The 19598-nt window shown below is 39.7% G+C and overlaps 5 protein-coding genes across 5 annotated transcripts; 3 read left to right on the top strand and 2 right to left on the bottom strand.

Moving 5' to 3' along the window:
* Window positions 1-250: 250 nt before the first annotated feature.
* LOC101295146 (probable Xaa-Pro aminopeptidase P-like) lies at window positions 251-5637 on the bottom strand. The gene is made up of 13 exons (XM_004302376.1): window positions 5231-5637; window positions 4754-4879; window positions 4550-4669; window positions 3855-4130; window positions 3548-3720; window positions 2993-3247; window positions 2305-2456; window positions 1831-2021; window positions 1619-1727; window positions 1364-1518; window positions 1149-1241; window positions 654-734; window positions 251-509 (listed from the first exon to the last, which is right to left on the bottom strand). Exons 1-13 carry the CDS (start codon window positions 5519-5521, stop codon window positions 438-440), a joined length of 2094 nt encoding a protein of 697 aa, XP_004302424.1. The 5' UTR covers window positions 5522-5637; the 3' UTR covers window positions 251-437.
* Window positions 5638-6619: 982 nt separating this feature from the next.
* Window positions 6620-9835, top strand: LOC101294864 (protein AUXIN RESPONSE 4-like). The gene is made up of 2 exons (XM_004302375.1): window positions 6620-7916; window positions 9319-9835. Exons 1-2 carry the CDS (start codon window positions 6723-6725, stop codon window positions 9562-9564), a joined length of 1440 nt encoding a protein of 479 aa, XP_004302423.1. The 5' UTR covers window positions 6620-6722; the 3' UTR covers window positions 9565-9835.
* Window positions 9836-9944: 109 nt separating this feature from the next.
* Window positions 9945-11243, top strand: LOC101294575 (F-box protein At1g55000-like). Its single transcript, XM_004302374.1, has 2 exons — window positions 9945-10406; window positions 10644-11243. The coding sequence occupies exons 1-2, from the start codon at window positions 10002-10004 to the stop codon at window positions 11043-11045; spliced, it is 807 nt and encodes a 268-aa protein (XP_004302422.1). The 5' UTR covers window positions 9945-10001; the 3' UTR covers window positions 11046-11243.
* Window positions 11244-11425: 182 nt separating this feature from the next.
* On the bottom strand, window positions 11426-15102 carry LOC101294278 (vacuole membrane protein 1-like). Its single transcript, XM_004302373.1, has 8 exons — window positions 14908-15102; window positions 14321-14520; window positions 14043-14121; window positions 13543-13842; window positions 13043-13200; window positions 12681-12797; window positions 12104-12283; window positions 11426-12014 (listed from the first exon to the last, which is right to left on the bottom strand). The coding sequence occupies exons 1-8, from the start codon at window positions 14957-14959 to the stop codon at window positions 11733-11735; spliced, it is 1368 nt and encodes a 455-aa protein (XP_004302421.1). The 5' UTR covers window positions 14960-15102; the 3' UTR covers window positions 11426-11732.
* Window positions 15103-16294: 1192 nt separating this feature from the next.
* On the top strand, window positions 16295-17473 carry LOC101293117 (vignain-like). Its single transcript, XM_004304939.1, has 2 exons — window positions 16295-16777; window positions 16850-17473. Exons 1-2 carry the CDS (start codon window positions 16295-16297, stop codon window positions 17471-17473), a joined length of 1107 nt encoding a protein of 368 aa, XP_004304987.1.
* Window positions 17474-19598: the final 2125 nt, after the last annotated feature.

Below are 19598 nucleotides of genomic sequence, written 5' to 3'. Positions count from 1 at the left end.
CAGAAAATAATCAAAATATAAGACATGCACAACATCAATGTCACGCATAATTGAATCAGAACAGTGATGGTATTGGCCACATTTCAATCCAGAACATGATGGTCATAACAAGGATTGACTCCTTAATGCGATCATTTTGTAACAATCAAACTACAATATATCCATCAGATAGGTATGGGATGGGAAGATGTTCATGATTCTATAATATCTTCTGCAGTCTCTTTTTGACAGAACAAGGCACCGCAGATTTAAAAGAAAAAAATAACTTTCCCTTGTTCACATTCATTTTTCTGAAGAGTCTTGTAATCACAGAAACTATCAAATATGCAGGGCAAAGTATATACAAGGCTATTTACTGTCTAATTCTTGGTATAAAGGGTACAACATAGCACAACAAATAAAGGCTACAACACGGCACAACAAATAAAGGGTACGAATCACTGCTTGACTAAAGGTCTTGTGTTGTCCCAAAGCCATTGACGAGCAGGACCATCCAGCAATGGTGAGACCTGTGAGCACCCTGATGTTAGCTATAAATGATCTCAAAGAAATAAATATACAAAGAACAAGAGTGTTCCATGTTTCTGTCATAATTTGATCCTCCAGAGCCAATATGATAAATAGCACAGAATAGTTTCACGATATCTACTCACCTTGTCCCAAACTTGTGAATGATAATCATTAAGCCAATCAAACTCCGCAGCAGATAGCAAAGACAACTCTATCAATTTGGCCTGCATAGATAAACCATTATGAGTACGACCTCATAGAACCCAAACTGTAGCTTTAAGAATAAGTTACCGCCAAGTACATTAGCACCACAACAATTACTGCTAATTTATTCATGAAGCTCAGTAGGGGTAACAGAGCTCTCAGTGTTAATTATCATTTTGCCATTTAAGACAATTCTGACATGAAGGCCACATTTGTTTTTTTTTTTTTTTTTTTTGAGAGAAACTGAACATTTATTCACATGTGATTAGTACATGTACAAAGGCTATAAGTACGGGAAAGTCAACAATGACAATCCAAAACCTAATAAGAAAGCCAGGAAACAAAAGCGCAGATGCGCTGCCGGCAGCCTTTGACGCAAATCAAATCACACTAACAAATTATACTATACTAATACTGAGTCATTGTCCACATACCTGAATGGGGACAAATGTGAGCTTTTCAAATCCCAGGTATTCAATTCCTCCAAAACGGTTTGGCGTGTCAACTTCTTTCACGACAAGAAGATTCTGCATGAAAATGAACATGTGAATTACTGAGAGACAGTGAAATACATAGCATAAGAATTGTCACATGGAGAAGCAACGAAGAGAATTAGCATCTGTGTCCTGGTTATAATTAACTGCAGTACCTCAATTCGAATGCCGAAGGCATGGTCTTCATAATAGCCAGGTTCATTGCTAACAATCATGCCACTCTGTAAGGGCGTTGTATTTCCATATCGAAAGCTAATACTTTGAGGACCCTCATGAACATTTAATGCAGCTCCCACACCATGCCCAGTTCCTATTACATTAAAGTATAAAAGACAAAATAACTCAGCTCATTATGAATTCAGCAGAGAAATAAAATTCATAATAAAACGATATAAATTCCTGGAAAGTACCATGTCGGTAATCCAGTCCGATCTTCCAAAGAAAAGAGCGAGCAAATGCATCTAACACAAAACCAGGCGTGTTTTCAGGGAATACTGCCTGATCAAGAGCTATATGACCCTGTGATTGAACACTTGATTAGAAAAGTCCAAGAAAACCTCATCTTCTAATGCAAGGAATAAATCAATCTTTAAACACTATTTGATAGCAAATGATTTGATACCTGTAAAACTCGGGTGAAGCAATCTTTTTGACGTGCAGTAGGTTCACCAAAATGTACGGTGCGGGTTATGTCAGTTGTTCCATCCACATACTGGGCTCCACTATCCAAAAGAAAGAGTTTCTTTTTGTCCAGAACACTGCAACTATCTGGTTCTGGTTTATAATGTATGATAGCACCATTTGCACCAGAGCCTGGAATATCATTGAAATTGTGATCAATGAAATCAAAATAAAATAGACAATGAGATAATTACCACCACAAAAGATCCTTTTTTGGCTCTCTCTTTAGCCCTATGTCTCTTATCCTTAGGAGGTCTTCCTCCACTAGCAGGTTTTTTCGGAAAACTTAATTTATTCTGGTGTGGATGGCAACGGAACACAGAAAGAAAAAGAAGAAAAAAACAGGGAGAGTACAAGGAGAAGAAGCACTGAAAACACTACTTTGTAAAACTGAAAATAAATTTAGCGTACATACCACTGATGGTGTCAAAACTTGTATCTAGAAAACCAGGCTGCGTTGAACGAAATTCAAGAAGTTTTTCAGCAACTTCTACCTCAGTTAGTTTCACATTTTTGTTAATTTGCTCTTCGATCCAAACCCAGAACTGCGTTAAAGCAGCAGCATCCCTGCACAGAATTAGAATATCCTTAAGTTGTAAGGCAAAATTTGTCTTTATAATTACAATATCAATATAGTTTCTCCTAAGAAGAGAATCAATGTTTTTTGTATTTTAAAGGAAATGAAACATGCATACCCATTAGACTTTTATGCTTCCATTTTGATTGTCAAGATTAACCCATCCACACCAAAAGCGCAGAAGCATATTGCAAAATAGATATCTGACTAGTGGATAGAATACTTGGTACAATAAACTTGTACATGTTCATCTGTATTTCTTCCACAGAAGTCAAAACTACATAACCAAAACTAAAAGCTTAGACTTTAAAGGCATTCTACTATGCAAATATCTGATGCTAACAACTGTGCTTCAAACCTCCCACCATAATTTATATGCATGACCCAAATTAAAGCTTAATCATGTATGGTATCTGTTGTCAATGTATCTGATGCTGAGGCTATCTAAATACAAATCTAACCAAAAAATGATATTCAAACACAAAACTATCAGCACAGATCAAGTTTGGAGGGAGGAACCAATTACCTTAAATGACAATTTCGCATCCCTTCTAACTCAGCATCATTTTTCAGAGCCTTTGCCAAAGAGATAGGGGAAACCCTATACATTCCGGTGGGTCCTTCAGACCAACCATTGGAGTCCTCATACGCCTTAGTCTTACTTTTTCTTTTTATTTCAAGGCTCTCGTAATATTTCTCACAAGCAGTGTTGTAGGTGTGGACAATCGCAGCATTCACAGATGATGCATCCAACCAAATTTTAGCTCCTTTTGCTGCCAGACTGAATATATTAAAGAGATTAAAAAAATTAAAAAATTTAGTCATGCAGGAAGTACCAAAATAAGTTTGCATTCCTGTTAACAAGAAATGAAGACCAGGCTAGAAGCATAATTAAGACATAAGATACAACTTAATTTGCCTGACTATTACAGCCTAGAAGTCATTACAGCATAGAAGTCATAATCTGCCATTGACCTATGACTGCTATTGAAGCTGTACATGCAATTGCATGTACACGGTCGCCACTTATGAGGAAAAAGAAATGTTTCATACACAAAGAGGGTTCAGCTCACAAGCTCACCTTTCTACTTCAGAAAGAATGGAGTCATATGGCCTCAATTCAATACCCGCATTCTCCAGGTGACCCAACACCTCAGCACCTACTTTGGACGTATCTACAAATAACTTTGCTTTATCAAGCTCCACAATCAGATAAGCATACATAACAGGTGAATGTGGAACATCACTTCCTCTCTGCAAAACAAACAACAAACAATTTGGATCAATACATTAAAAGATAGAAGCAGGATCTTTTACAAATAACTTTTAAATCATTATTTTGTATTTGTTTCAAAGCATCAGTTCAAAAGTAATGTTCAAAGCATTACCAAATTCAACAGCCAGGCAATTTCATCAAGCATAGATATAACTATCGCAGATGAACCAGCTGCAGCAAGTTCATTCCTCAAAGATGATAACTTTGAAGCCACATCTACACCAGCATATCTCAGTTCATGTACTCTAATTGGTTTGTTTGGAGGTTCTGGTCTTGAATCTTCCCATATTTCATCCACAAGATTTTTATCATACAGGAAAACCAACTCATGATTATTCTTAGCAATGCCCTGCTTTAATTCCTCTGCAGCATCGGAAGAAAACAGAAACTGATCCCTTCACAATACAAAGGAGGTGGCATCACAAACAAGCAATATAAGAAATGACACAATACAAAAGAGAATACAAATTTAACGTGGAGGATAACAATGGAACCAAGCTTAATAAATTGAATTATTAGATTACCCAATGAGCAAACACATTAAGAAAAAGAAAATACGAAAATGAGTCAGTCAGTTGAGGTGACTGTTGCTTTTCAATATACAAAATTATAAGAGAATATATTCACTTTACAAGGCATAAGTAATCAACTTATGCTTCATGTAACTGATTAGAATTGAAGAGGCAGTTGAAATCGATACCCAAAAGCAACCAGTTCAAGAATCCAAAAACAGTACAACATAATGATATACATACATGTACAAAAGATAAGTGAAGCTCCCAATTTAAGAGAATAAGTATTGCTCACAGGGTCAATGCCAACTCTCCCACCAGGGGCCAAAACATCATTCAGCCATTCTATAGTTGTAGGAACTCCAAAATTACCAGCCCGCATGAGAATCCAGCTCGAGCTCAGCTGATTTTCAGCCTAACAATAGAATAGAGTAAATCTTATCAACTTCAATCCAAATCATAAAACCAGAGTGAAAATCAACTTTCAATCTTTAGACACCTGAAGAAAATAGCGCCCATCTGTCCAAAGAGCTGCTTTATCTTTGGTGACAACAGCAGTGCCTGCACTCCCAGTGAAACCCGATATAAATGTCCTCCTCATGTAACATTCAGCAATGAACTCACTCTGAAATCCATCACAAAAACTCCAATGAGCTCTAATTTCACAATCTCAATATCGAAAAACAGTAAAAGCTGGCTGATTTAATCCTCAACAGTCAGTAGCCCATCATAACACTCAAAACTTAGAATCTCAATCACAAAGTAAAACCAAAGCTCCTAGTTTTCGAAACAAAGCCACAAAGACTAAAACTACACAAATCACAACTAGCATTTCACACCAAGCTGGAAATGAATCCAAATTTCCAAAAGCAAATAAAATCGAAACAAAGCTCGAAACTTTCCGAGGCTAAAAGCTCAAAAACCAGCAAAATCAAAACACAAACTCTCATAGTATCAAAACGACGTAGTTTTAAACCTGGTGAGCATCCTGAGAGGGGATGACGTAAGCGTCGATACCGACGCCGGGGAAGAGGTTCCGGAGAGCTCGGAGCTTAGCGTCGGAAGCGGCGGCGCGGCGCTTGGGGCGGAGGTCGGAGGATGGCTTGGCGGAGATGGAGGTGCAGCTGCGGATGGAGAAAGTGGGGGGCTTTTGGGAAATAGAGAAAGTTTTGGGGTGGGAATTGGGAGAGTGGAAAAATGAGAGGAAGCGGAAGTGGGAGAAGGAGGAGGAGAGTGGACGAGTTAAATGGGAGGAGAGGGAGTGCATCGTAGAGGAGCGAAACCCAGAAAGATGGGAGCTTTTGGAAGAGCGAGACCTGAAGTTGAAGTGTTATCACAGAAACTGGGGGAGGAAGGAGAAGAAGGACATACCGTTGAAACTGAATAAACGACAAACGACCAATCGTTTCCTAACTTTCCTCCCAAGTTTTACTCTCTCTCTCTCTCTCTCAACATTTCCTTTACTTTTTAGTTTTTACATAGGAAAAAAAAAAGATTAGTTTTTCTTGTGGATTCAAGCAGCATATACATCAACAAAAAAATCAGTATGAATAGATTGCTGCAGAACTAAGGTTGAGAATTTATCTGTGTCTAATAGGCTTTTAAGATTAGGCTGGCACAAACGGTGAAAGAGATAGAATTGAGACACCGGTGGAAAAGATAGAATTGAGACACCGGTGGAAGAGGTGTCTAATAGGCTTCTGAGATTGGTTGACAGAACCGTGGAAGAGATGGAATTTAGATTAGACGGTGTGAGGGATAGAAACAATGAAAGAGATAAACTTTGGGTTTATGTACACTTTTAGAATCAATAGAAGATATATAATTTCAGTTTATATTAACAAAAAAGTCGGTTTTAACTTTATTGTCTTTTGTCATCAAAAATAAATAAATCTTTATTATCTTTTTAGATACTTTGTGGAGCAATTGTGGAGCAACCGAGAAGATATTGGAGCTTGAATGAGGCAATTGAGGACTCGAACTTGTAGGTCAAGGATGAACATTGATCACTCAATTTGTCAAAAGTGATAAGAGAAGCTCATAGAAAACCATGTCCAAAACAGTCGCCGAGTAAGAAAAAATCATAAAACCATAAGTTGCTTATTTTATCTCAACTTTGGGAGTTCATTTCTCATAGTTCCGAGTACACCTTCTTCAAAAGAGTTGGCATTCCTTGAAGCCAAAATGTTGTACTACATTTGCAGCCAAATAACTGTCCAAGAAGATCAAATACGAAGTGGTAAATCAAGCTCAAAGTCGGCATCTCAAGCAGTTGTTTCTCACAGACTAGTTTGGATCAAGTTTTTAAGGTATCTTTCTTGTCGTACAACATTTATAACTACTATCAAAACGACCTGCCATAAGTGAATATTCCTTCATCATTTCCACTCCCACTTTTTAGGCTCCCTCTTCCTCTCTCTCTATAGATCCATCTCCATTCCAATTTCAAAAGCTCCAACCTTTCATCAATGGTGATCATCACAGAGGAAGAAGACAACCAAAAACCACACCCAAAACCCTCCCCAAATCCCAAACCCACCTCTTCTTCCAAACCCTCTCCACCATCAAAACCACCCCAAAACGTTCCAAACCCATTCGCCTTCTGGTTCTACTTCACCATCACAGTCTCCATCATCACCTTCTTCTTCATCTCCTTCTCCTCTCTCTCCCCGCAAGACCCAAAGTCGTGGTTTTTAAGCTTACCCACGTCGCTGCGTCAGCACTACTCCAAGGGCCGCACCGTAAAAGTCCAGACCCACCCGGACCAGTCCCCGTTTGAAGTCTTCACAGCTGAGAAAGGCGTCACGGAATCGGAGAAGGTTATAATCGTCCATGGGTTGGGGCTCAGTTCGTTTGGTTTTCGCAAGATAATTGAGGCTTTGGGTGCGAGAGGGGTTCATGTTGTGGCGTTTGATTTGCCCGGAAATGGGTTTTCGGATAAGTCGAAGGAGGAGATTGAGGAGAACCCAGGTGGGTTTTTTGGGAGGTTGAGGTTTGTGGTTAGTGAAATTCAAGAAAAGGGGCTGTTTTGGGCGTTTGATGAGATTGTGGCTACTGGGCAGGTGCCGTTTGAGGAGATTGAGGCTCGGGCGATGAAGAGGAAGGTGGTGAAGCCGATTGAGTTGGGGCCTGGTGAGATTGGGAAGGTGTTGGGGCAAGTGATTGAGACAATGGGGTTGGCTCCTGTGCATTTGGTTCTGCATGATTCGGCTTTGGGGATGGTTTCGAATTGGGTTTTGGAGAATGTGAAGTCTGTGAGGAGTGTGACATTGATTGATACAGGGTCGAAATCAGTAGGGGCTTTGCCCTTGTGGGCTTTGGAAGTGCCGTTGGTTAGGGAGTTGGTGTTGGGGGTTTCGTATGCTCATGCATTGTTGATTAGGATGAGTTGTTCGAGAGGGGTTGGTGGTGCGGATTTGGATGCACATAGAGTTCTTTTGAAAGGGAGGGATGGGACGAAGGCGATTGTTGGAATGGGGAAGAAGTTGAATCATAGCTTTGATATTGCAGAATGGGGTGGTTCAGATGGACTGAAAGGAGTGCCAATGCAGGTTCTTTGGTCTGGAAGTTGGTCTAAGGAATGGAGTGAAGAGGGACACCGAGTTGCGAATGCACTTCCAAAGGCAACTTTTGTCACCCATTCTGGTGGAAGGTGGCCTCAGGTGAGAGATTCATTTCCTTACAGGCTACTGTTTGGTTTTCCTGTATGTTGTATATTAACACCATTTAAATTACTTTTGGCTGGCTTTCAGTTTCCTTCAATTACTGTTTCAAAACAGAAATGTTAGAGAGGTTTGTTAACCAAATAAGCTCCTAAGGAACATTAGATAATGTTAGGTAGATATTTGTGACTTCAAAATTGATGTACACAACATAGCACCTATAGTTTTTGTACAAGTGTCCATGTAGACCTATAATTGTCAGGACTAGGAGGCTAACTCTTGGGTGGCTAATTATGATTCAAAATCTAGAATACTGAAGTCCTTGCTAGAGAATGTAGAAGTTGCACCTGTCATGCCAATTGTGTGGTCTATGGTAAAAATCTTGTGCTTGATTTATGGTCTTTTTGGATGACACTGCTGTGTTGGAATCTGATATTGAAGTTTAATACTACATGGCTGTACTGGAGGTTCCCTATCTGAGTATTAGACCGTGTTCTGCAACTATTATGATATTGGTTCCCCAAGGCTTTTGGTAGAGTTTAACATGCCTTAGTTTCTATGTTAATGTATGCTGTAAACAACTGAGGCTTGAGGTATCCTGAAATAATTCTCAGCCCTTTGAGATAAAAAAAAAAGCTTAGAGTGTAGAAGTTTTGAAGAATTTGGTACCATTTTGAGAAGCAGTGTCAATATTGGTTCATGTTTGTCTGAACTCTGAACACATTTACCCTGAGACAAAAGGGTGAGATTTTGTCCAAAAGATAGGATTGTATGTAAAGCGTTGTTACTAAAGTGCAAATTTGTGGCCAATCTTGTATTCTGATGGGTTAAAAACGTTTTCTGGAAAGGACTGATTCATGTCTCTTTTTAAGATTTGTGCTTTTGCACTTGCTTTGAGTTCCTTACACAATGGCACACTTGCTTTGTGTTATGGTGTTGCTTTTTGTAGGCTGTACAATGTAATTTCTCTTCTTCCACAAAATCGATTATGTATGCAACATAAGCTATCAATGACGAGGTGCACTGATACTGCTTATATTGGTATCAAGGGCAGTGACGATACAAATATGTTTAGTAATTATCCGAAATCGGCAATCACATTACAGTTCAGATAAAAGAAGGCGTTATAACATTGCCTGATATATGTCTGATATTAGTACTGATACAAGTACTGATCTTTAAGTAAAACAATGTATATGTTGGTTCTAGCTCGATCCGGGATGTGTTTGGTTAACAATTTAATATTCCTGTGTTATTCTAGCTGATAATATGTTCTAGTTCTGCAACATTTGAGATGGTTTTCTCTCTTATTTTGTCAGTAAAGATTACAAGTAGACCAAAATATTACTCTGTTGGTTTTACTGTGGAAGGTCTAACAAGTTGTTTCCCTTTGTTGATACAGGAGGATGCAGCCGATGAAGTAGCTGGACACATTGCAAATTTTGTAACCTCGTTACCTGCTACTGTCAGAAAGGTCCAGGAAGAGCCGATCCCTGAGCGTGTTCAGAAGTTGCTCGATGAAGCCGAACAAAGTGGTCATCACGGACATGTTCATGGCCATGGGCATGAAGATCATAGTCATAATGTTCATGGCGCTGGAGCTGGCTATCCTGATCCGTACGGCCTTGGTCATGGTCACGGATGGTGAAATCTACAACCTTACTTTTCTTTTTCTTTTTCCCAAAGGCAACAGTGGAGCTAGAAGTTAGGTTTTGGCCACTGCATTACCTTTGGAAACTTTATCTATTGTACAAGATGCCTTGAACAGCAAGTTTGTTGTGCTGAATCTTTGAAGCTTGAGAGATGTTGTATCTGTATTTCAAAGTAAAGAAAGGAAGCCCAGTCATTTTAATCTTTTCCCTTGTGGACACAATTGTAATAAATCAACCAAAAGATGTCCAAAATGGACAATTTTCTTAGAAACCATAGCCTCGCAAATTAGTTGGCTGTTGACTCCCGCGTCTAATCTTCTTCTCCCAACAGCCAACACTCCCAAAACGACGTCGTAGCTCGGCTAAAACAAAATTCGTTGGCCCTTAAAACCCGGCGCATTTCCACCATCCGCTCTCGGCTTTTAAAACGACGATGGGTTGCTGCGGCGACGAAGAAAACGACGACGATCTCAGCTCCGCCGCCACCACCGAAACCCTACACGACACGTCCTCCTCCTCAGACTCCACCACCTTATCTCCGATGAACTCTCACTTCTCCGCCCTGGCTTGCCGCGACACCCTCCGCCTCATCTTCGAGAAGCTTCCGATCCCCGACCTCGCTCGCTCTAGCTGCGTCTGCCGCGCGTGGAACTCCGTCGCCTCTGATCAAGAGATCGTCGCCAACGCCTTCAAATCGCCGTGGAAGCTGAAGGACGTCGTCGGGAAACCCGCCTCCGGAAGCTTCTGGAGAGATAACAGCATCGGGAAATTCGCCATCTCTCACCGAATTTCCCGCGGCGATAGCGTCGCTAGCCTCGCCGTCAAGTATTCCGTTCAGGTAACGGCCACGGTGACGGTCTCTTATGTTTGCCTAGAAATTTCAGAAATGAAAACATTACAGGTGTAAAATGTCGATTATATCCTCGAAGTTTTCGATTTCGCATACTTGTATCCAGTACATTGCAGTTGGTTTAGCCAAAGATTTCATATAATGTACATTTGTGTCGAAATTCTGTTGATATATGTGTAGCTATTTCGGAATTTTTGGTCATTGATGATGTGTGTGTTTGATCAGGTGGTGGATGTAAAGCGCTTGAATAACATGATGAGTGAGCATGGGATATACTCGAGGGAGAGGTTGTTGATTCCAATAAGCGATCCGGAAATGCTTGTGGGAGCTACCTGCTATGTTGAGGTGGATCCCTGTGCTAAGAGAGAGGTTGCAGTGTTGTATTTGGAAGATGGTCCTGACCAGAAAGCAATCGACTCTTGCACTTTGTCGCAGAAGAATGCTGAAAGCAGTGGGGCGAATTCTGAACTAGGCAAGAAGAGGGTTCTTGAGTCTTTGAGGAGAAGCATGCAGGTTGATGATGCCACTGCACTGTATTACTTGTCCATTGCTGATGGGGATCCGAGAGCTGCATTGTCTCAATTCTCGCAGGACCTTAGATGGGAGAGTCATTCGGCTTTTGCTTAAAGCAATAAAAGCATTGCAAGCAAGTCTTTCCAGTTGTGTATGTTCCAAGATTACTACTCTATATCAATGAATAAGTGTCCGTCGTCTTATAAAGTATTGTAAATCTCTACCTGAGTTGTAACTTGGGATTGTACATTCCCATTGTTAAATGTTTGTGATAATATATAAATGTTCAGTAAGATAAACTCAATTGGTTGATGCATGGATTTTTCCTGGAATTGTGAAAACGGCATTGATATTGTTGTCACAGCAGTGGATCCAGTTGTGTTTTCTCAGTCCTTATCAGAAGCAGTTCTGGAAATAAGGCTGTTCTCCAAGACTCTGAAAAAAGAAACAAGATCCACTTTTGGAATTTTTGAATTTGCAGGAGGGTAACACTTAGAGTAAGATTGCTTATATTGTATATATGAATGTCTAGAATGGATATTATTACATTGCAGCAAATGTAAGATACAAAGACCAAGAATCGCTATATTGTTACAAATAACTAAAAGACATGTAGATACTTTTACTAAATCACCTCCTGCTTCATTGCAGTTTCTAATTTATGTACAAAATGAAACAATGGAGGTGTTGAGCTTTGGTAGATATAATTATAGCAGATATAAAAACTTTCTGCCACTAAAATCCAAAGCTAAGAATGCTATGAAGAACAGATAATTGGATCTGAATGCTCTTCAGAATAATTTAGTTGGCTGCTTTGCTGAGTTCTGATGCCTGTAAATTATTCCTCAATGCAGTCAACTCTTTTTTATGTTCTTTCTTGAGAACATTTTGTGCAGTTGCTGACACAATATTGCCGAGATCTGATGCATGTATATTGCTCGTCAATGCAGACATCTCCTTTTCATGTTCTTCCTTGAGAATGGTTTGTGCAGTTGCTGACACAATCTTGATGAAAAAGTTGATGATCATGAGCCACACAACAGTATTCCAAATTGCACCAATGGAGAAGTTCCACTTTTTCACCTGAAAGCACAAAATTGAGAAGAGTATAAGGACAAACATGGTTACTCGGGAGATATAACTAAAGGATGGGCACAAATCAAAAACACTACCTCGCTGTTTGAGATGGCTTGAGGAGAGCTATCCATATACTTCTCTTTCAAAATATGTAGTTTGGCAATGAGTTTGGGCGCAATCAGACCAAATCCAGGGAAAATGCTGAGCAACCGAATCAATTTATTTTCTACCAAGTCAAGAAGTTGATTGTTGCAAACTGAGATGAGAAAAATTGTCTGCATGTACAGGGAGACAAAACTTCCTTAAGTTATGTAAATTCATGAACCATCAATTCAAGGAATCTTTACTACTACGTAAAATGAAAGCATCTGTAAGTTTGTCCTACTGAGATGAATTTTAAATTTAAGAATTTGCAGGGCAAGCATTGTTTAACCATTTAATAGTTTGGATCAAGGATCCAATCAGTGACACAACTCATTTTAGAAACAGCACTAGAGTCTGCATCATGGATGACAAAATCCCTAACAACTCGGAGTACCTCTGCTGGCATGACGTTTATTACATCTAGCACACCATAATTAATAGCAATTGTCGTACATAGAACAAGAATATTCGATGAGCAGATAGTAATAAGTTCACAAATTTTGGAGTATATCTTACAACTTAAGATACCTGTATGTGAGTCTTAATAAATGCCTTTCCAACCATTGTCGAGACAAAGAACGTCCAAAACGGGATGCCAAATTGTCCACACATTATACCAGCAAGGTCAAATAGAGGGTTGGGTACCTGAAATGATCTCTGATAAGAACTAGGAGGATATTGAAGAAAAAAGTAATATAACATATATGCCATAGTGCAAAATGGAGTTAGACAGCATACATAAACAGAAATTTGGGAAATCATGAGTATGACTAAGCTAACTTTGAAACCCTCGTTGAAACAAAGAAAAACGACTATATAAAATTATATCTCCACAGCCATGTTTTGGGAAATGACATAAGATTTCCTATACGAGGAAGAAGAAACCATACTGAAGCGAGAACTAATATTGTTACGAAGTTCAGATACTGTGAATGTGAAAGAAGCCATAATTTGATCCGGTTCACGTGATTAGCTACAACTCCACCATCTTCAGTAGAAGAAGAATCCAATTCTTTCATTACTTCCAATTCGCTCCCTGCTATACGAGCTGCAATACTTCATAGTTAGGATAATGCACATTGGCAGACATGTATTGCTGTGTTGAAAAGCAAAATGTAGAACGATAAGGACTCACTAAAATATATGTGAAACAATTGTAATATAGTCACTTATTCAACCACTACCTCCGTAAGTGGAATGTTTTATACTTGTATATATTCTTGAGACGAAAAGATGATAATAAGAGTTCAGAAGAAAAATAAAAAAATTTGACTCAATGAAGTTCCAACAGGCTATTCCCGCTAGAAAGAAACTGTTTGCTACAAGATACAAATAACAGAGTAACAAACTTGGTGACCCTAAGAACTTAGTTTATTTGTTTGGTAGTTACCAGCTCTTGATATGAAAAACGGAGGAAGCTCTCCCAGTGCAGTTCCAATTCCCCACAGAACAGCTTCTAACTGAACCTGAGACAAAATGCTGCTGAGTGGGAGCCTTGAATCTTGCTGGTTTGAAAATAGTGGGGGGCCATATTCAGAGCAGTTTCTATTCATCCATGAAGGACTGCTTTTCAATTGAATGGTGTCGTATGGGGCACTTTTTAAGTCAACTCTACCGCACTGCACGGCTTTCATGGTAAACAGAGCTATATGAGGACCCAAATACAGTACAAATGTATGCAAACCAGACCCTGCATAAAGTATAGATGAAAATGAGTCGGTGTTTGTTACAGAAGCGAATTATTCATAACAGTATGGTTTTTGGGGAAAGAAACAAGTGTGCCAGGATTATTCCTAATGGACTAATACACATAAAATGTTGTTCAGTGGGATAACAAGTTTCTGGCATAAAATATAAAAGCAGGTAATGTTGAACACAACTCATTCTTACCAAGACCAATTGAAGATGCTACACCAAGAGCCAGCCACCAGAGTCCGAATTGGAGATAACGGATAAGCTCCTGCATGTGCTGCACAGAGATGTATTTTAGAATGACTAACATATAATCAAGAAATGCATGCAAACCATCCAATCAAGAAACACATTCAATAGTGGTACAAAGTCCTACAACTACAATCTTACCTAATAGGCGATCAATAATAAATACACATCCAACAATCTTAATGCAAATGTGGAAAAAGTGAAGATGTATGCTTGAAAGTAATTACCTTTTCATGAGGTCCACCAATTGTCATAGTAGCAATTCCTAAACCTAAAACTAGCACAGTAAACAACACAAACGAACCACCTCTTGCCATAAATTGCCGAACATATCGACCAATTGCCACCGTGAAATACCTTAACGTCTTCACCGGCCTCGCCGTAAGTGTTAAATTCTCAAGCTCCCGGAGATGCCTCTCACGCATTCCTGAGCAATCAAAAGAAATTAACAAATCAAAACCAATGCACCATAATTTCCTAAAAAACAACTTAACACGCAATCACCAGAAAATAAATGAGGTATTAATTTCCTAAATTTGACTGCATTTAAAGCGTTATAATCAGCACGTCCTCAATTACACAAATCCCACCTGATAATTTCGAATTCACCAAAACAAATAATTTAAAAAATAAAAAAAAAATACAACAAAATTTGACAGCTTCTGATTACACTATTACGTCCTTGTTTCAAATTTAAAAATCAAAAATTTAATAATCATTTGACTCGTTCCAGCTCAAATTCAAACACAATCGTAAACAATTCGATTGCTTATTAAAATAAAATAAAACTGAGAAAAAAGAGATTAAGACCCACCGGAGAGAGGCGAATCCAACGGATTTGATGAAGGCGAATCAGGGAGATCCATTGCGAAACCCTAATCGTGTGTATACGAAATCGTATACGTATATGAATCCGTATTAGGATTTCAGAGAGAGAGAGAGGATGACGAAGAAGAAAGAGGGGAACGTGAAAAATGATTCTGCAGGGAATCGAGCACGCTTTGCGCGCAAACTTTAACAAAGAAAAGAAAGGAAAATAAAAAAAGGAGTATTGGGGTGGTTGAAACGTTTCAACTTTAATGATACGTTGCAGCTGAGAGCACGTGCACTCGTTTGACTTGGGCCGGTCCAACTTAGAAGCGCGCTCAGTCCATTAGCTGAATGTGTTACTGGGCTCGACCAGCTTTCTGCACTGGCCCGATATTCAGCATCAATGGTCAAGAATTTCAAGAACTTCACGTATTATCAAACAGTTTAGTGCAATATTCGATTTCAAAGTGGAAGAACAAGAGCAGATTGAACAGGAAGGTAGAAGTTGGAAAGAGAAAACGCTCGCCAAATGTGGTAACTTCATCGTTGGTGACAGCTTAATGTACTACGTCTTTTGAAAATTTGTTACTTTCACGTACATCTCGTCTGCTTGATCATCTTGTATACACATTGGATATTTGGAATACATATATACTCGTATACTCCAAGTAAATCAAAGTCATTCAATTTATTAATGCAATTTTGTTTGTAGGAAATAAATATTTGAAAAGAGAAGTTAATGCCTATTTGTTGTCACCTGATTCAGTATAGTAATGCTATATGGAAAGAAAATGTATAGGAAATAATTAAATTAAACAAAAAAAAAAAAAACTTTGGTCAAAACATTTGTAGATCTCTTAAATAAATACGTAACTGATGGCTTCTATATATTAATACACCTGATTATATTCAAAAGTGCCGTTGATTCATCCCCTATAATCTAAAAAGAAATATAAAAGTAAGTTTGCTATTGCAATATTATGATTTGGCAAAATATGTTACGTGGGTTGTGAAATTAGAAATTAAAATTTATAATTACTTGTATGTTATATATAACACCAAGAATTGAAGCCACATTCAGGCAATCAGGCCCCTATCATTGCCCCCATCATTGCCCTTCTCACATGTAATACAACGAACATTGACCAAATATTTATAAGAGTTGAACCCGAAAAATGAATAACTATTAATCATAAATGTGATATTTTAAGAATGTTTAATTTTGAACCTGCCAAAAAAATTTAACTTAGGTACGTGTATTATGGTATATGCGACGTTTTCACGCTATAAAAACCGATGAGAGTTGCTTTCTTCTTCACTGCAGCCTGTTATATCAAAGTCATTTAGGATCATAAAGCCCTCGTTGCTCTATGCTAGATCAGTGAACTACAATGGCTTTTCAAAATAACCTTGCTATCATTGCCGTTTTATCCATCATCTTGGGGGCAATGGCACAACCCTCAGCCACGTCCAACGACGAAGTCGATCCCTCTGCATTTTTGAAAACATTCGAGCAATGGATGGCACAGTTCGGACGCACTTACGATGACATTGCAGAGAAACAAAGCCGTCTCGCCATTTTTGTGAAGAACTTGTTATTTGTGAATGACTTCGACAACCAAGGAAACAAGACTTACAAGTTAAACATCAACTTGTTTTCCGATATGACCAATGAAGAATTCCTCGGACTTTACACTGGATTTCAAGCTCCCAATGACACCTTAAGCTCGAGCTCATTACTTCGGCAACGTAATACCAAATCTTTTAGGTATCAAGACCTGTCGGAAGCTGATGTTCCGGCTAGAGTTGACTGGAGGGAACAAGGTGCTGTTACCCCCGTCAAGGAACAAGGACAATGCAGTAAGAGAACCACCGTATCTCAAACCTTAATCAATTTCTTGTACATTTCTCCATGTAAACTTATGAAATTTTCAACACATACGCAGGTTCTTGTTTGGGCGTTTTCAACAGTGGCAACAATTGAGGGGATTACCAAAATCAAAAGTGACAAATTGATTTCACTGTCCGAGCAACAACTGGTGGACTGTAACAGAGATCAGATTAACAGAGGCTGCCGTGGTGGTGACATGGAAGATGCGTTTAAATACATAGAGGAAAACGGAGGAATCACTACTGAAGAAAACTACCAATACAAGGGTACAGACGAAACATGTGACACTACTAAGACGAATGAGTACGCTGCCAAGATAACCGGCTATGAAATGGTTCCTCCCAATAGCGAAAATGATCTGCTTAAGGCTGTGGCCATGCAACCAGTCTCGGTTGGCATTGATGCCAATGGAGAAGAGTTTAGGGCATACGCAAGTGGGGTATTTTCCGGCAACTGTGGCACAAACCTAAACCACGCTGTTACAATTGTTGGGTATGGAACGACTGAAGAAGGCACCGACTATTGGTTAGTGAAGAATTCATGGGGCGAAACCTGGGGTGAAAAGGGATACGTGAGAATTCTTCGGAATGCTGGTCCTCCGGAAGGTTTGTGTGGCATTGCTATGTATGCTTCCTATCCAACTGCATCAGCTATGGCACCCTCTCCCTCAGTATTGTAGATTTGTTCGGATGTTAGGAACTAGTGACTAGTGGTCAGGCTATGCAATTCTTTTGTTTTTCATTACATGTTTCCTATCAAATTTAGTAAATAAGTAGAGTAATTACATGTTTCCTATCAAATCTAGGAAATCAGTAAACTGTTTCAAAAGAAGTGGGTGCTGTAGCAAAACAAGAGGGCTATGATTGACAGTCCCTCATTTTAACCTACAGAACTAACGAGACAAGTATTCCGATACTAACCAAGTAACCATCTTAATTCAACCTTGTTTGGTTCTGTTGTTTGCTAGAGTTCTTTTTATCTTTTCCTTTTAAAGGGAAGGGTGAGGAGAGTCTTGCTTGATGCTCCAAAGAACCCCAAGTTGAGGACTTTCAAGTTTGTAGATTTTACCTCAGTGTGCTCAAGGTGGCAACAAGACAGTAAAGCTAAAGTGAAATGCATTTGTTAGAAGATGAAGCACTTTCAATCGCCAAAATAGAAGACACTGGTGACTAGAAAATAAAGCCAACACTCACTTGCAGAACCTAAAAGGATTGGGAAGCGGTGTTTCAATGTGTAGAGTATCTTTGATAGAAATGAATCCAACATATGTTTATACAGGTCGGATATAGAGCGGACGTCCGCACCGGCCTTGAAGTGCGGATGTCCGTCCGTTCTCCACCCTCCGGCGCCGGCGACGGCGCGCCTCCACCTCAGAAGATTCCAGCAGTGTCCCCGACCACTTTCCCTCCTGGCGAGTCCGTTCTTTTCCAGTTTTCCGGCGAGATCACCCAAAACTTCAAATAAAGTCGATCTCGCCAGAAAACTGGAAAAAAAAAAAAAAAAAAACAAAGACTCTCCAGGGAAGGAAAGTGGTCGGAGACGTTGCAAGAGTCTTATGGGGTGGAGGCGTGCTGTCGCCGGTGCCGGAGGGTGGAGAACAGACGGACGGACGTCCGCACTACTTTAAGCCGAATGCGGACGTCCGCTTTTCATCCTCTCTGTATGTTTATATACCCGAAGAATGCTTTATAAGCTCTATGTATCACCATGATGTGCCCAACACTTTTTACATGGTATTCAACAACTATCTTACACTTTGCAGATGACTTTCCAATGCTAACTCAACATGTTGGGTACATCTCATTTAAGCAAAACTGAGACAATAGAAAATAATGGGGTCGCAATGAGACATGCTAAAGTGAAGACTTTCATATTTTATGGAACTGCATAAGATCGATGGGTCGGGCGGGACGGATCGATGGGTCGGGCGGGACGGGCAGTCTAAGCAAGCTGAGTCCATCTTAGGGGTATTACCCCCTATATGCTGCCCCTTCCCTTTGTTCTCCTCCTTCTCCACCCTGATGCATCACTCCATCTCTCCTCCTTGGTTGCATCATCATAATGCCCATAGAATGAGAGTAAGGAGATCCGTCACCTCTTCCGTACCAGCACATGCTCTGGCGGAGAAGTCTTTCACGGGCCGGCGGCTTCGGGTCCACCGCCAAATCCGTATTCCACCGGTTTATCATGGTTGAGGAGCCAGGGAAAACGAGAGGAGTAGAGAACGATATGGTGGATACAGCAAGAAGAGATGAAATACAATTCCCCATACAACCACTCTGGTTATCTTGCCAAGACCTTCCATTCCTAAAAAGCAGAAAATCAAAGCTTATGATTCCATCAATACCTGCAATTTGATGCGGTTCTATCAGTCACATTATCAATATAAACCTTCAAAGTTTAATACATAGCTTCATCCTAAATTCGTAATATAGACCAAGTTAGGAAAAGAGCAGTGAATCCAAACTAAACCATACCTTGTAAATTACGCACCACTTGATCAAGGTGTTTGAATGTCGCTTCTTCATCCAGACGACGTCTGTGATTTCTCTCGCACAACCATACACCTCCCATTTGGGCTCTCTGTTTTTGTGATGAGATGAAGCTGCTGCAGATCTAATATAAATGTGGGAGGCGAGGCCTTAACTCTGACTGTTGGAATGACTGAAATGGCCCCGGTTTGCTTAAAAATCCAAACCGCCGAATTGAAATTGAATTTTGAAGTTTCACGAGCTGCATCCACCTCCCATTTTCAGTCAAAGATTTGGTCTCTGTCATGCTAGTCCTCTCTGAAGCAGTTGTTG

Source organism: Fragaria vesca, linkage group LG6 (genome assembly GCF_000184155.1).
Source record: "Fragaria vesca subsp. vesca linkage group LG6, FraVesHawaii_1.0, whole genome shotgun sequence".
Lineage (NCBI taxonomy): Eukaryota > Viridiplantae > Streptophyta > Magnoliopsida > Rosales > Rosaceae > Fragaria > Fragaria vesca.
This window is presented reverse-complemented; position numbering and strand designations above follow the sequence as displayed.